The 17,493-nt window shown below is 49.5% G+C and overlaps 1 protein-coding gene across 4 annotated transcripts in view; it reads right to left on the bottom strand.

The window, feature by feature from the left end:
• The window catches only part of FDFT1 (farnesyl-diphosphate farnesyltransferase 1), a 28,421-nt gene that overhangs the window by 1,745 nt on the left and 9,183 nt on the right, over positions 1-17,493 (bottom strand). For all 4 annotated transcript variants that reach the window (XM_078604368.1, XM_078604371.1, XM_078604370.1 and 1 more), the window contains 6 exons: positions 8,369-8,466; positions 6,538-6,721; positions 6,204-6,332; positions 5,674-5,865; positions 4,956-5,132; positions 731-883 (listed from right to left, as the gene is read on the bottom strand). In XM_078604368.1, coding sequence (XP_078460494.1) covers positions 731-883; positions 4,956-5,132; positions 5,674-5,865; positions 6,204-6,332; positions 6,538-6,721; positions 8,369-8,466 — 933 coding nt within the window. The remainder of the gene's footprint in view (positions 1-730; positions 884-4,955; positions 5,133-5,673; positions 5,866-6,203; positions 6,333-6,537; positions 6,722-8,368; positions 8,467-17,493) is intronic.

The following is a 17,493-nucleotide window of genomic DNA, read 5'->3' as shown; positions in this document are numbered from 1 at the left end:
ATCCCATTTATACTGTTGCGTGGACAAAGGCGGAGGGAGCATTTAAGAAATAGAAAAAAATTATAGTCTGCGTCTTTCATTCAGAGAATGGCCAATTTCATCTTGTCATAGATGCACTTGGCTCCTTGGCGGACAGTCGGTCATCACCACGACGCCGGCACGCATGGCCTACTCTTTTACGAATAGCGTCACGGGATCCTTTAACGTCCACCGTGCAGTAAATGGCGAGTGGTATTTTTATGTTAATATTAAACTTTTTGGGTTAGATCGCGTTATTTATGTGTCGTAACCCTCCACCACCCGACACGGCCAATCAGTAAAAAAGTGTCACGTTGGCAAAAGACAAATAGTTCACTACTTTAGCCCACCGGTGTGTCGAAGAGTGAATACACAACATTTACAATTCATGAATAATATTGGTCGCGAAAGCCTACGTGTTAAACTGGTATTTTTACGGTTACTCCAACGGAAGTATTAAGTTTAACCGGGGTAGCCGCTGGGCATGAACTGCGTGCCTCTGCAATCGGCAGCATGCGCACTACGTGCCAGGGCACCACGTCACCTTTCCTATACTTGGCACTCCTATCGTGTTCTTGTATTGCTTGTCGTTGTGACGTTCTGACCCGCCCCTAGTGGACACCTGCGAAATAGAGCTTTATAGCTCATCGGATTCCTCCAGTAGAAACTGAATATTGGGATTCTGAACGCCGCCCAAGCCCGCCCACCTCACCTCCTGTGCGTACTGCAGCATCATGGCGCGCACCGACGCCAGGCTCGTAGCGTCCATCATGAGCGTGACCGCCTGGCCCTTGCGGATCTTCACGACGCCGCCAAACACCGCCGGGTTGTTGTAGCAGGCGGACAGCGTGGCGATCGCCATCACCTGCCGGTGCAGAGCGCGAGCACGCACACAGGCACGCGCGCGCGTGTTAATTTTAGCCGCGGGCTATAAAGTTAATCTGCTCGGCACAACCACCTCGGCCAACCCGTCACGGAACGGCTATATTAATCATCTGGCGAAGGAGACGTGGACAAAGCGGGCTTTCCTTTTCTGTGCTAAAGCTTTCAAACTCGGAATTAGTTCGACATTACAAAGCACAAATGTGGCCAATGCTGTCATATCTCGGGTGGAACAGCCAGTTCACACCTCACTAGTGCACAGAATTCACAACCGTCAGGTTGACAGACGATTCAGCAGTCACCGCACACCGGAGGTCAGTCGCCTGCTTAGCACTCTTCCTTTGCTAATAACAATGCGTCACGCGTCGATTCCTCTACTCACGTAGACCACCTCTGCCTGCCCGACTATTTCATCTCAGCCACAACGTGTTCGGCCACCACACTGCAGGTCACCACCACGCTTCTCTTTAAGCTTTGTTCCCCTCGCACCGCTCCACTCTGCAATTACCTCCCCAGCGTCTCTTTTTCGCTGGATCACACAAACCTTGCTCAGTTCAAGAAACCTATTACCACCTTTACAGTGCCGGTTTGTTGTATGTATGCATGTTGAACTTCTTCGCACAGTGCGTAGGCAACTATGCTAAATCGGTGGTACGGGCGGAGGCGAAGGGAAACAAACTAAACACAAAAAGCAGTTGTTGCCGACGACTTGGCTTTGAGGCTTTGGGGGGGGGGGGGGGGGCGTGCTTTGCAACCGTGATTAAAACATTTGAAGAAAAAAAACACACACGGTCACATTTCCTTTCGCGCAGCGGGAGTGCAGATCCTCGTGTGTCCACAAGGAGGTGCGCGGCGGTCACCAATGGGGACGCGAGGACGTGGCTCCGATTCACCATCGCCCTCCGCCAGAGATGTACAACAAACGTCGGGGTGTTTCTAGTCGTCTAAAACGCCGCCGCCATCTCAAGACGCTGAGCAGAAGTCTTGAGATTTTTTTTTTTGCTTGCCGGCAGCCGCTGGCGGTAATGCTACAACGCTTGGGTTGGTTTCGTGGGTCACACAAACCCGTGAGAAACTTGCGCCCTGACAGTTGGGCGTCACGGTCGCCATCTCCTGGCTTGTCAGGGTATTATGGCAGTACAGAAAGTAGGTTGAAGATTAATACAAGACCCTCACCAGGACAAGCGGGCTGAGAAACCAACAAATACATCTGTACAGGGATAGTGTGTGGTCGTCCCCCCCTCCATACTTATGGACTCCCAAGTACTCTGGTTTCGCCCTGATGTGTGTAGCCACTCATTGGAGTTGACTAACGTCCCTTTACTAGGACCGCAGAGCTTGGGCAATTGCTGGCGCTGGTTGTGGCCGACTCACTGCAGATTCTCCGCACATCAAAATTATTATCATCTCCCTCGACAGTGAACAATAAGCGTGCGCGTTACAAACTACATTTAAAACAATTGATTGGTCTCACAGAACAACGGAGGACTGGCTTGTGCAACACCCTCGCCATGACTGGCACGTGTGGGGCGCCACGGTGGTGAGATGTTAACTCCCTCGCCTGGTATACCAGAGGTCGTGGGTTCAATCCCAACCCTGACGCCTGCGTATTTGGAGTTTGCATGTTCTCCCCGTGGGCGTGTGAATTTTTCTCCAGGTCCTCCAGTTTTTTCTCTACACATTTTGAATCAACGTGCGTTTAGCGTATTTGGCAGCGCTAAATGTTCACATGATAGACCAATTCGTTGTGCTTGTGCCATCATTCAGGTTTGCTTTTGAAAGAGCTGTATAGCTCAGTGGGCCTGGCAAAATAAAGCGTGCGCACTCCGCCACCCACAACTCAAACGCGTGAGCATTCCTGCCCGCTAACATCAAAACGAGAACCCCTATCTCCAAGTTCCACATGTTTTCCTTAATAACCCTGCAGCGGAGCAGACAGGTTTAGGCGGGATTATTGCACGGACCTACGTGCGAGAGGGGGGGGGGGGGTGGGAAGGGCCAATATTTTCGGACAAATCAAACGGCCGGTCAGACAGCAGATGCGGAGGGGGGCGATGAGCAGATAAAGAGCACAAACGCAGCGTCCGTCAACACTTGACCCGTCACCGACACTCGGGTCAGGCCTGCGAGTTAATTACCCAGGGGAATAAGAGCGGCGTCCCGCACCCTCGAGCGACACGCAGCCGAAACCCGCCCGGCTCTCCCATATTCACCTCCTTATCAGCGGCGGCTGTGCGCACTTACAGTGGGCTGGCTTTTTTTGTTATGGCCAGAACAGCCAATTTTTATGAGATGAAACTTTATACCCCCCGCACGGGTCGGTTCATGCTGCGCCTGAAATTACACCGCATTTTTATCTCTGCCGCTTTAGAACTAAAATACGGAGGGAGGTTGACTTGAGAAGGGGTAGATTTTGTTCGTCATTACGGGCGACATGAACCCGATTTTCCGTGCGCGAGAACTGACCCCCCCCACCCCCCCCCCCCCGCGTCAGGGGCCACCACATGTGTGACACCGGTCCGATCGTGCCCAGGCAGAGGGAGCGAGTGAATGAAGAGTATTTGGGAGCGCAGAAACCTCAGAGGATTTGGAGTTTTGGTTAGGGTGGTATACACAAGGAGAGCCAAATTTGACGGGGTGACTAATTTGGGGCTCGCGGTTAGATTCAGGGACGTTTCTGACGTCTCACCTGTACCGTACTCATTTACCACGTCTCGCTTGCGCAGTGCCGCTTGTGCCAAAGTTCGATGCATGCAAAGCGAGCTTGAGGATCGCTTTGTAACACGCGAATTAGTGCACGAATAAAACTGCAATAACTTGACAGAGAGGAATGTGTGTTCGTTGTATTTCAGATCACTTGGGACAGCAGGCACGTCAAAATTATCTCGGCCAGCGATTTGACGGTCAAAATCCACAGTAAAGATTAGAATCAAGTTTAGTCTCTTTGGCTTCACTGTTTATCACGTAATTTGTATCTTCTCCCCATTTGCTCCCTCTCTTTGCAAGTCTTGTTTGCTCCGTGAACCTTACACGTAACGACACGAGCAGACCACGTGCTTACAATGTGCACAAATTGGAAACAATGATTCAAATGCGCACGACTCAATGCGCGCTTGAAATGCAGCAGTTGGTTTTAAATCAGCGGCAAACACAGACGCACTGTTGTATGCCTCTCGTGTTCACCGCTGACGATTTTCACGTATTTCGCTAAATCTATCTAAACCAAAAAATTGTTTGGCGACGCTGTCGCGTTGGCAGTGGCACGCAAGAAAAAAAGACGAACCACAACTCGCATTTGTCAATAACTGTGGCCTTACTTAAAGAGACCTTCATGGAACATAAAATGTATCTGTGATGAAGAAGGCCTATTCATTGCAGGAAACGTTGCCCATTATACATTTTCCCTTTAAGGCCACGGTGTTATTGACGAATGTGTAGAGTATTTTTTCTTAATCAACAATCAACTCGATAAATCTCTCATCATAATCATCATTCGCAGCCTTTTGTCAATCCGGATCGTGCGGGTTAGTTGACCATACCTGACCCCCTCACTCAGTACGGGTTCTTGAACGGGATGGAGTGGAGGTGGTGCAGGGGAGCGGTGGTGTCGCAGTTAGCACGCTGCGCTGCGAACCTGGCGACCTGAGTTCCATTCCCGCTCACGGCCAAAAAGTGACAATTATCTTAACTGGTCCTGGGCCTCCACTAGGTAGACTCAACCTCAAATGTGTACCTGGTGCGGTGTATAAATATTGCCACTAGGGAGACAAAGGAGGACCGGCGTGGTGCTGGCCACCCAACCCCCTCGTGTGCAGTCCTGGTCTTCATCGGTGCTCGCTCACAGCACTTGCTCCTACAGTCTGTTACATGCCAAATCGGGGGATCTTTGTTTGTCTTTGGAGGGGGCAGGGGAGGCACATGTTCTGGTGTTGTGCGTGAATGGTGCTTAAACCGATATTGTCCATGGCCGGGAATTGAACTCGGGGAAGAATGGTGTGTGGGGGGGGGGGGGGGTCGGTGTGGGATCTCCGATCTCCGTGGAGACGAGCTCTTGCCTGGGGGATGGCGCAGAAGTTGAAGACGCTCTGGTTGCGCAGGCGCGACAGGTAGGTGAGCACGTCTGGCACGTGGCCCAGCGCGTTGGTCACCAGCTCGTTGAGGCAGCCCACGGCCGCGCACAGGTTCTCGGGGCGCGCCAAGTCCGACAGGCTCCCCGCGTATTTGCTCCACGCCTGTTGTCGGTCACGCGGGGCACAAGACAAAGATCCCCTGTATAGCCTAAGCAGACTTTTGGGGGGGGGGGGGGGGGAAGTGCTGCTATGAAGTCTGCCACCACGGCACATGGGGGAGTGCGTGGCCAGCACCACGCTCGGCTGTCTGTCTCCCGAGCGGCGATGTTTACACACCGGGCCAGGGTGTGGCAGGGAAGGAGGGGACCCCCCCCCCCCCACATGATTCCGTGAATATTTTAATTTCCTCCACCGATCAGCCATATATTTTTTTTACCAAAAATCACCATGTGCCAAAATCATCGCCTTAGGTAACAGAACACGCATCGCCAGCGATGCTTGCACGGCAAGGGTAGTCCTGCAATTGTCCCGGTGCATCGCGGCCCCCCAGAGACAAAGCCAGGCACCGTGTGCGGTGAAGAGCCCACAACACGTGGGTTGCGTGGGGGTTGCGTGGGGGTTGCGTGGGGGTTGCGTGGGGGTTGCGTGGGGGTTGCGTGGGGGTTGCGTGGGGGTTGCGTGGGGGTTGCGTGCGGCGACGTGCCTCCTGGGGCCAGAACTCCCTGCGGTCGCGAGTGTCCTCCAGGTAATCTCGGATGATGTTGGTCTTCTGCAGGAAGAGCCCCATGGAGTTGGCGAGCGCCGCGTCCTCTCCCACCACCACGTCCTCGAGACCCGACGCCGCAAACAGCCGCGACAGCCCGATCCCCACCAGGCCCGCCACGTAGTGGCAGTACTGCACACAAAGACAAAAAATTCCACCCCATCCCCACGTATAGCCTCAACAGACCGATGGGGGCATGTGCTGTTAGCGAGCACCCATGAACGCCGGCACGGCACACGAGACGGTCGTGTGGCTTCCACCACACCTTGCAGCCTTCGGCTCCCAAGTGCGGATGCTTAATACACTCTGCACCAGGTATGTTGATTTAAGGCCGAGTTGACGATAGGGAGGCTCAAGACCGGTTGAGATATTTGCCACGGATGTAAAGTCGTGAGCGGGAATCGAACTCTGGTCGCCAGGTTCACAGCACACACACGTGTGTAACCTAAGAGAACATCTACTACGCGTACCTGATCCCACTCCTGCATGGAGCCCACTTTCTTCTGTAGCACTTCAGCCATGCCCGCTCCCATGCGCTGGCAGATGTCGCCAATGACATCCCGGTAAATCTTGGCCAGCTTGCGGAACTCCAGCGAGATCTGTTCCGGGCAGCATACAGATAAAGGTTCATCCCTGCAGTAGCTCGGCTCTGGACAAGGGCCAACTGTAGACCGTCTACGAAATGTAACGTCTTCGCGATCATCCTGCACTATAAGAACAACGCGAACGCCAAAACCTACTAACGAATGAATCAATGAACGAACAAATTTGTCAACCAGGCGCGCGCCACCACGCTTTTCTCACCGTAGGGAAGTCCTCCAGGACCTGGCGGTCCTTCTCGTTGCTCAGCGAGTAGCTCCACTCGTGCTGGTACAGGAAGCTGTGGAAGTCGCGCAGCATGGGCACCTTGGCGGCGTTGGGGATCGTCATGTCGTCCTCCACTGTGTCCAGCGCCCGCAGCACGAGGTAGAAGATGCACACGGCGTCCCTGTGCGACACCCCCACGCCGACACGCGGCGGTCGGTAAACATCGAGTTCGTCAACGTCCACGATTCCGGTCCGCGTCGTAAACAAGCAGTGCCATATCCCTTATCAGTGCCCTACCTTATTACAGACCAAGTCAGACCTTATTGGGCTCCACGTTCCCTTATAAATCTCAACGTTCATCCTACAAATACCAATCAGAAGGGAGAAACACTAACCAATAAGACGAAACATTTTTTTTGCCCGTCTTGAAATGGCTGTACGCCGTATGGACCCGAAATCTCAATTTCCCTGTACGAGAACACGGGTGAACCGTGTGGGTTGACAGCTATGCAGTATGCGCGCGTGTATTCAGTTTAACACGTCGGCTTTCGCGACCAATATGACCCACAATAAAACGTTTTTTGGGTTAGATCGAAAATACTTGTGTCGTTAAACCCGCCACCACCCAAACAGACAATTCGTAAGAGTTTGTTACGTCAACAAAACGTGCCAATTCGTTACCGCTTCAGCACCACCGGTTTGTGTTGGGAGAGTAAACCCACAACATTTAACACGGAGTACGACGTTTTGCTGGCGATTACAAACCAGCCTCATCAGCCGACTAACCAGAATTGTCAAGAAAGTTCCTCCCGTTTCATTAGTTACGTAGAGCCTTTTTATTCCCCAGAAGTATTTTCTTGAACAAACGAATCGGGTGCACAGAGGGGGCATGATGTATGGCAATTGACAGCAGTATAGACGCAATTGGAATTACAACGATTAATCACTCTGCGTTTTATATTTTGAACCAGCCTATGCAGCGCGTTTAAATAAACTCTGCATCCCTGGTGTCGTCTTCCGTAACTCCGATAACTCTCGAGGGAATGGAATAACCCTCGGGGGGGAGGGGTGGCGAAGGGGAGAAGTGGGGGTGCCTAAAAACCCAAAAGAACATAGCAACCTTCTTGATAGTTTTTTACACCATTGGAACCTCATTTGCCAGTACAAATATGATAATTGTTTTTTTACCCTTCTATCTGGCAACAAAACTGACACCTTTTTTACAAGGAGTCATGTTTACCACAATACCTGCAGTCATAATGCAGGTATTGTGGTCTATGTAAACATGACTCCTTGTAAAAAAGGTGTCAGTTTTGTTGCCAGATAGAAGGGTAAAAAAACAATTATCTTCTTGATAGTTGTTTATTAGCCGTGTTTATAAAACTTCTATGCAACCCTTGCGAGGCTTCAACCTGGATTCAAACCCAGGATCTCAAGGAGTCCAATCCTCGAGCCGCAGACTCGTTGGCAGACGTTGCGGGTGGCGTTGTACCTTCCTCATCCTGTGCGGTCGATTCGGGCTCAAATGAATACCTGGTGCAACATGTCCATGTTGACCCCACGAGGGAGACAAAGGCGGCCGGGCATGATGCTGGCCACCCACCCACTCTTGTGCCGTGCAAGACTTCATTAGGTGCTCGCTAACAGCACTTGCCCCAACAGTCTGTCAAGGCTATACGGAGGATAGTTGTTTCCGTTCTCCGTTAGCTCTTTTTAAAAACCAAGCCGCACGCGAATGAACGAGAGCGCGAATGAACGAACAAACGATGAAACGGACTCCGGCGTTTGCCACCCGCGGCTCTGGCCCACAAAAACCACGGCGGATCACCTGAGCTCCCCGTCCAGCGCTTGAATGACGGCGGCGAAGGAGCGGCTCGTCTGGTTGAGATAGCGGTAGCACGTGCGCAGGGAAGGCGCCATCGAGTCCTGCAGCCCGGGCACACGCAAAAACCACGTGGTGGCAACCATCAACCCGTCAGCGTCGCCGTCTGCGAGCAACCCGTTCACCTGGCGTGTGGCGGTTCGCCACCAGTGCGATTCAACGAAATTGCCATGATTATTCTTTGCCGGAGGGGGGTCAGGATTTGTTTGGGAGTTAATTTTTGCCGAAGGTCGCTTCTGCCGACTAATTTGTGTCGGGTCTCTCGAAGGTTCAGATTTCTTTTGTTTCCCTCCCGTATAGATTGTGCCCTCGGTATAATTTATATAAGTAGCAAGATCAGAGTGGATTCCTCCCCCCCCCACCCCTGTCACAATTTGATGGACGTAAATGGCGGGATAGGATGGATTCTAAATGAATGGTTACGAGGCAAGGAACGATCCATTAGTTCAGATGAAGACTCTTTAAAGAGGATGGCAAAATAAATAAACAATTGCCCCTTCATATTTCTGCCTCGTCACATGAAAAGCATTTTCGTACACAATCCATCAGCCGCAAGGCCTTCTTGGATTACATATCAGCAGCATTGATCCAATACAAGAAAACACTGGATTTATTTCAACATGACAGTATCTCGTGAGCAGTCAAGCTTGCTTGAATCCATGAAGGTGAACTGCCAATTTTACAGACATCGACCCTCTCTTTACGATGAGTCCTGGTTTGATGCAAAATGATATAATGCAGTAAGACAATCTTCTTACAATAACACGCACGACATCATGTGCGAGACCCCGCTGCGTACGTTAAGCACGGAAGTTACGCACATCAAAGCCATCTTTTAACAACCAACAGTGGCGAGATGTTAACTACCTCGCCTGGTATGCAGGAGGTCGTGGGTTACATCCCAACTCTGACACCTGCTGTATATTTGGAGTTTGCATGTTCAACCCCTGGTCACGTAGATTTTTCTCCAGGTCCTCCGGTATTTCCCCTCCACATTTAGAAACACACGTTGAGTAATTGTCTGCTGTACATTTCCACACGAACACGTTCCTTCGGAGTGGGCAGGTAGGAACTTGGTTGGACAGACAGCGCATTCGTGCACGACAGAAAGCTCGCGGTCACGTGACACACTTCAACCAATCCGGGAGCGTACATGTTTGGGTGGGCAGTGTGGAACTGTTGTTCCTACCTGTATAAACCACTTCATTGGGCTATCAGAAACGGAACACTGGTTTGTCCAAATGTCCTGAAGTTTACCGACTAAATATTATTTTATAAACGGGAAAAAACCCCTCGTCTTTTTAATTTACTACTTTATGAGCCATAACCCACCAAGACGGTGAATAGTATAAAATGACTTCGGGTTACCGTTTGAGTTAGTGAATTCTTACCATGTGGATGAGAATACAATTCCATAACATGGACCAAGAGAGAATGCAATGGACCAGGTTGCTTTAAATCGACGATACCAAGTGAACAATCAAATGAAATCCACGACAGAGCAAGACTTGACCTCAAAATTCCACCTGATGACGGACGCTTGTGTTGCGCCCGAAACGTCGTGATTTATTTTATTTTATGCCTACGTGACTTTACCAAAAGAACCAAAGAGTATGGATCCCTGCAGTCACGAAAGCTTCAAAATTCCAACTTGTCGTCGAGTAAACCGGCTGCAACTAGATATGCAATGATAATTTCAATTACCACTGGAGGTCAGTGCACGAGTTAGAGGGGGGGGGATAAGCGAGGTTGGATCCGAAGCATGGCACGCTTGGCGAGTGCGACAGGCAGCGACTCTATAAAAGTTCCACCGCCTCCACCATGCGAGTTCAACCCCGCTGAAGCTCGGACAGCTGAATGAAGTTCAAGAAGACCTCAAAACACTTTGTGTTGTGAAAGACCCAATGCAGAAGATCCCTGGGGTCCACACCCCAAACCGCATTTATACAATCCATGAAAGGGCGCTATAGAAATCTGAAACAGAATAGAAGACGGATACCTGATGGACAAATGGAAAATTACAAATTCTCCAGTGTGCGACTGGTCGTCCAGGACAGACCGTTCAACATATAACGACGCAATGCCCGATCCACAAACACGAAGGAGACATCACGGCCGTACGCTACTCCCGACGCGGTTATCTGGCTTGACCACCTGAATGTTAAATTGCAGTTGTTGCTCTGCATCTACAATCAGCCATACGACAAGACGAAGAGACGAAGACCATCATCACGTAACCCCCTTCCCCGTGCACTCGCACTGCCCCCCCCCCCAATCCTCTTCCTGCAACACCAACGTGCAGAGGCATCGCAAACCTGCCCGCACGTAGACTTTAAAAAACGAAGATAAAAGATCCATCGTTTAGATTCACGGACCAGCGGCTGTCACGTTCCATTAGAGAGTGCCTATCAGGGCCGGCAAGGAACACGCGGCGGTGGTGGCGACGGTTAGCACCATGCCCGGCTGGTATTAACCGCCACAGAGAACTCGTCTCAAGCAGAGTTGACACTGGGGAAGTCTGCACCAGGTTCACTTTTGAACCTCCCACCTGGCGATGTGCACAGCCTGGTACCAAACTTGCATCACCAGGATCGTAGCCGGATCGGCCACCGAGGAGATGGAGCGATGGAATCGGCGCGTGCGGTGGGTGCTTGGTGGGATTTCTTCCTTCCAAGATTTGGGCGGTGGCGGCATAGGGAGCCACCGTCCAGCAGTGGATTGACGATGGTTGATGATAACGATAATTAAGTTAAAACAGCAACGACACTCAACTGTTGGAGTGTAGAGGATGCGGATAAACAGGGTGGTGGGGTAGGGGGTTGCGCGAGCTTGTTTTGAGTTGTTTTTAAAAGGGGACACACCTCCAGTTACCTGGGTTGAACCAATACACGGGAGGGGAGGGGGACCTGGCCGTCTCCTCAACACGTTCCTGCACCCATCACACGCTCCACTTCACTAACAACATCAAACAGCGCACACACACACACATTTCTAACCTTGACAAGACTTGGGAGGAGACACGTCCACGAGAATAACTCGATTTGACTAATTTTCCAGGTGTGTAACACACACACGTTGATCATCACACTCATGACAACAGGTAAAGGTGCAGCCCTGCAATTGCTTTCAAGCCACGTCTGCCAGAAGAGCCTCCACTCGAGGCAGCTCTATAGAGCTCCGTCAAGGAAATGTTGGTCTACTCTTCCACACTGGCAGGATGTGTTGAAAGAGGTGCACACACTCATGTATACTGCCGAGTGGACAGAAAGTGGAGGGGTGGGGACTTGACGACCTTGCACCATTATTTCAACTGCCGTGACCGGCGACTGAATGGAACCGGCGACCTCTGCATTGCAAGCACGTGGAGCTACAAACCCAGAGACCACAGTTCGATTCCCGCTCACAGCCAACGCCAGTGCAATTAATCGGAACCAGTCCTGGGTCGACGTCGGCCTGAAATGTGTACGTATCATTACTCGGGAGCCAAAGGTGGCAGGGCGTGGTGCTGGCCACCCACCCCCTCGTATACCGTGTAGGCCTCCATTAGGCGCTCACCAACGGCACTTGCCTCAACAGTCTTAAGGCTTCATATTCTTGGTTCTTTTGGTAAAGTCACGTAGAAGGGAAATAATACAATTATATATATATAAAACAATACAAATTCTCACGACGTTTCGACTGCAACACAAGCAATCATCATCAGGTGTGAAATCCACAGCAAGAAAATTTGAAAAAAGTGGAGTTTCATTTATTTATCAAAATTTAGTCTTAAGGCTATTTCAAGGTCAGGGGGTCATCAGGGCCAAAGGGGGTGATGCAACTACACCTCACCACAGACCTCATCACCCCCTATAGGATCCTGCAGCTGTTGCAAAAATGACATCTGACCTTCAAAGTCTGCTCTTACAGAATCCCTCCGTATGGCTTACAGCCTTACAGTGTCACCACTCCCATCTGGCTCAAGGTCTTCACATTGCTAGACAGTCAACCCATTCTTCTAGAACATATATTTGAGGGGGGGGGGTGGACAGACATTTGAACCATTCCACTCAGAGCGGCGTCCAAACGCAAACGTCGCCTCAACGCCCAATGGAACTGTTGCGCAAGCAATTCGCTCTCGCAACTTAAAAAAAATCACCTACAGTTGCTTTGTCCACGTGCTGAGCGAGTAGTTGTGTAAAGAGGTAAAATAAACGGCACGTTCAGAATTGTAACAACCAATCATATTTTGTTATGTGTGTCACGTGATAATAAAGATCCCCCCTTCTTGGTTCTTTCGGTAAAGTCACTTTACCGAAATAACCAAGAAGATGAATCCCTGCAGTCACGAAAGCTTTAAATCGAAAAATAAACATCCCTACAAATATCCAAACAGATCAATGCTTCTGAGAGGCTGTGCTTGCAGAGACACAACTACATAAAAGCGAATTAGCTGCACACAACCAAGTTGCGCAAATGATCGCAGAGACGTCCACTGAAAGCGATTTAAGTTGCACCCAACCAGAGTTGCCCAACTGCTCGAATCAGGTGCAGACCTCGGATTAAGGACAGCGCACGTCCGGTAGCAGCAGCGGCAGTCGAGGCCTGGACGCCGCTTGCCCGCTTCTCAGCGCTCAGCACAAATGACCCGACAGCCAAGGTTGTTTCCACAAATAGACACTCATGGACGGATGCAGAACAAAACCTGGCAAGCGCCACGGTGAACGCCGTTGCAGAATTACAATTGACCCACCAACGGCCACGGCGGCAGGAGAGCACAGCGGATTCGTTTTAATAATAATTTCATTTTTATAAAAATCGCGTCATTTGTGCATTTGCATCCCACAAAGCTGCAACATCTATTAGCCAGTCTCTGACACAGATGATGCAAAAACAAAACGCACTACTTGGCACATCAAGAAGATGTATATATATAAAAAACAAGAAAAAATGCACATAACAAGAAAATGATCATCACAGAGAAAATACATTTAAATTAATGAATCCGTTCGGTCTCCGAACAACAGGCCACAAAACCCAACATTTTGCCGGATTTAGGAGAACCTTCACGGGAAGGAGAGCATGGTCAAAAAGTTATGAAGCCAGTTGGACCATAATATGGATGGGTTCCATCTGGGGTTGTACCTCCACTGCTATGAAGGTAAAAATGCGCAGCCCTGAAATTAGTTTTGGCCACGCCACTCCTGGTGGAAGGGCCTTCAATAGAGGAAGCGCTTGAGAGCCCCCCCCCCACCCCCTGGCATGGTTGAAAGCCATCCATTGGTCAATCAAGTATGGGTTGTCTGACCATTCTTCACCGTGCTAGTCAGCGCGGGTTGGTAAAGGGGGGGGGGGGGCGTCCTGAGAAAAGATTCAGAGATCACTCGACCACCGATGTTAGCCGTGTGCGGGATTCGAACGAGGGTCACCCCTGGTTAAAAGTGCGGCACTACCACTCGCTGCCTATCTATCACCCTATCAGGAGCCACCGTTTACACTGTAAAACCAACGGCCCTTTGTCAATGCACTGCTGGATTAAGGCCTCCACTTACCATGTAGATTTTTAGGGTTAATTGACCATACTTCAGCACCTTGGTCCACGTGGGTTAGGGAAAGCAGGGAGCAAATAAGCCAAGTACAAATAATGCACTGCCATCCGCTGCCCACATGCGCACAACCCTGTAACACCTGCTATGCATGGCAATCACCCATCCAAGCTCAAAACCTGCTTAGCTTCCAAGATCAGGCACCTTCAAAGGCGATTTGGTCATAGGTTTACACTATATGGATAGAATACATTTTGGGCTTGTTTTTCAAATATTTAACCTAAGCGTACTATCGCTGTCTTGTCCCGAGACGAAACACCCATTCGGAACGCAGAGCAAGTCGTGCGGGAGGGGATATCCCAAAACGATTTATTATACGTTCTCACACGACAAATGTATACGCAAATAACCCCCACACCTTGCTACAGAGAAATTCTCACCGCATGACAGTCAAAACGGATATATTTTCATTCTCAAGGTAGTTTCTTTCGGGCGGTCATTGGGTGGCCAAGTTGGGACCATCCACTTGCTACGCTTGAGGTATCATAGACGTACACTTCTGACATCCCTTTGTGGATCCTTTAGTACGTACTACAGACATTCAATTTTCCCCCAGGCCCTGCGACAAAGAAATGTTCGCCACACCTTTCAAAGTATTTTTGTTATCCTGGAATTTGGAAAGGTTAAACAAAGGCGAGAAACGACGTTTTAGTTTTTGTCGTCATTTTGTAGACAGAGTCGATATGGTCGACGGCACTACATTCGAGAAACTGGTTCACAATCTCGGGTGGCTCGACGCTGGATTCGAACCCAGGTACTCATCGGTGCTGGCTCATCAGCTCTGAAGCCAGAGCCATCCCGATTACCTCCACTGTGGAATTTTTTGCATGTATAGAGTTTTTTTTTGGGTTGGAGCACGTAAATATATAAATGTATCGTTAAAACCCGCCACCACCCAACACATGACAACCCTTACTAGCTGGCTGTGTTGGGTGGTGGCGGGTTTTCACGACACATTTATATATTTACGCGATCAAACCCCAAAAAAACTCTATTATGAATATATGCATGTATGTTAATAATAAAAAGCACAAAGGGCCTTTCTGTCCCGATATGGTCTTAAACGGTGATAGAGCAGGTCCAATTAGTCAGGACCTATTAAGGCCGGCACAAGAACCAAGGAGTGACGTGTGCGAGCACCACATCCTGCTGTCCCGCTCCCAAGTATGGCTCTTAACACGCTCACAAACCAGGTATTCATGTCGGACCAAGCGGACCTAGAAGTCACGCTCTTGGCAGGCTACGATACGAATATGCCAATAATGTTCATGGGATGGGATCAAACTCAGCTGACTGATTACTCGGCTTGGAACAAGTCACTACCCATCACGATTAAATAAAAATCCACCCGATTCAGGGTCAGGATAACATTTTTGTATCACGGTGCCTTTTCAGTGGCTATCGGAGGGTGGCGGTGAGAAAAATCGTGAACCCAATACATACAACATATGGAAAAATTAAACAGATTACCACAAACGATCATTGCATACAGACACTACCACAAAAACGCTGCGTACAAAATCTCTTGAACTTTAGCTTCACATAATAGTTTAGCCCACCAGCTTGGTCCTTGCAGACCCGTGTTAAGCAGCAGGATGTGTTTGAGCAGGTAACACATGGGTGTCCAACACAAGCAGACTTGCCGTACAAAATGCTGCCAATGTTGTTATTGGGACTGAGCACTCCACCGAAACATGTGTTTATAATACATGAAGGGTTGAATTGTGCAAAACAAATTCAGGCTTTTACCACGGAGGATTCACGTTTCTAACTGCCTCTAATCAGAAACTATCACGGTATTAATCCATCCAAGAAAGCTTCACAAAGCCTCACCGAGCCAAAACTTTTCAACTTAATCCTGCATTGGAATGTTTGGCCAATTACTTTGTAATACGTGTTTCTGATTATGCGAACAAACAAATAAAACCCTTAGTACCAAGGCCATGAGCCAGCGTTACGAGGGGAGAACACTCAACAGATCTGCACACACAGATTAACTCACCTACTTTCTGAACTTGTCACTGTGTTAGTTGGCAAGCTTCACGAATTGACTGCGTGTTCCGCCAACCCTTGGCCTCCAAAGCGCTGAATTCAGCAGGTACGCACCGCTATTGTCATTGCATTTTGGTTTCTGCCTCTGTCCTTTTTTATAATAATTACAAAAAGCCCTCTTTACTTACTTGCCAATGAAATCTGCACCAGAGTCCAAAGACTTTATTTTCCCATGATGGTGCTGCATTGGAATGCTGAGCAAATACCATTCACGAGTTGTTTGGTATGTGGGAGCACACCACATCAGTTGAGAAAACCCACATTACGTACCTAAAAGGCAGTAAATAACATTTAAAAAAAGGTACGTTCAAATCATCAGTCATGGTTAATCCACTGCTGGATGAAGGCCACCACCTCCCACCCCCAAGCTGCCACCCTCTATTGCGATCCTGCGATGTAATACAACTATAGCACCTGCTCCGCTACCTGATCGATATTTTTATGTTAACTTGGTTTGTTTTTTCCTGCCAATAGCTTTGAGCTCTCTTCGGTTATGTTGACGTGCAAACGGCATCTCAACAGTCCCGAGGTTACTTCCAGTGTTTGAAATTGTCAAGGGCAGCTCCATCTCCGCATCCACGTCTTAAAGACTATTTAAAAAAAAAAGACATGCAGATTGATTCAGGAAACCCATTACTGTATAGTCGTCTGCTGGCCACCTTGCAACACAAGTCGACAACATCGGAGTATTCCCAGGCAGCCTCTCCCATCCAAGACCCATTCCAGGCTCCAGCCTGCTGACATTCTGCAGTCCGACAAGCTCTTGGTGCATTCAAGGTGATCTGGTCACAAGCCAAGAATAATTCTGGCGCGCACCAACGCTCTTGCAATATGCAGCGGCGAGTTAGAACTAATGTAACGTGTACTCTCCATTGTTATACTGTACATCCTCCCTTCCCATCAATGTCACATCCCTTTTACTATTCTACAGCACCAGAGAGCGATGAGATTGTATTTCAAAGTAATTTCTTGCAAGTCAAAAAGTGGTTTCTGTACGCAAGGATTCCCCGGTACACAGACTGTCCGGTGGGAAAGTTGCTGATTGGCGAGCACCTCTTGTGGCCGGAGAGCGCACGAGGGCTTGTTTGTGGCCAGCACGTCAAGGCTGATGATGAATAATGCTTCCTAGTATACGGAACCATTCCCTTACATATTAAGATGTTTTCAAGTAACGGAGTGTCTATACATTGTGTGTAAATGTTCACTTCGGCCAATGGAAACATAAACCAAGCTTCCCAATATTGGTGCGGCTGTGCACTGTGCAGTCACCAGCATAAGGGAATATAGGTCAAGTTCATGGCAGCTCTCTCCAGAACACAACAACCACACTCCCTCTACCACGACTGCAATGCCGATCTGAACCACTCTGTGCAAGGCAGGCCTGCACACAGCCCAAACAAAACAAGACAAAGATCCTGTTGGGGCAAGTGCTGT

This window comes from Lampetra planeri, chromosome 22 (assembly GCF_965212315.1).
Source record: "Lampetra planeri chromosome 22, kcLamPlan1.2.h2, whole genome shotgun sequence".
NCBI lineage: Eukaryota > Metazoa > Chordata > Hyperoartia > Petromyzontiformes > Petromyzontidae > Lampetra > Lampetra planeri.
The sequence above is the reverse complement of the archived record's forward strand: the minus strand, read 5'-3'. Positions and strand labels throughout refer to the sequence as shown.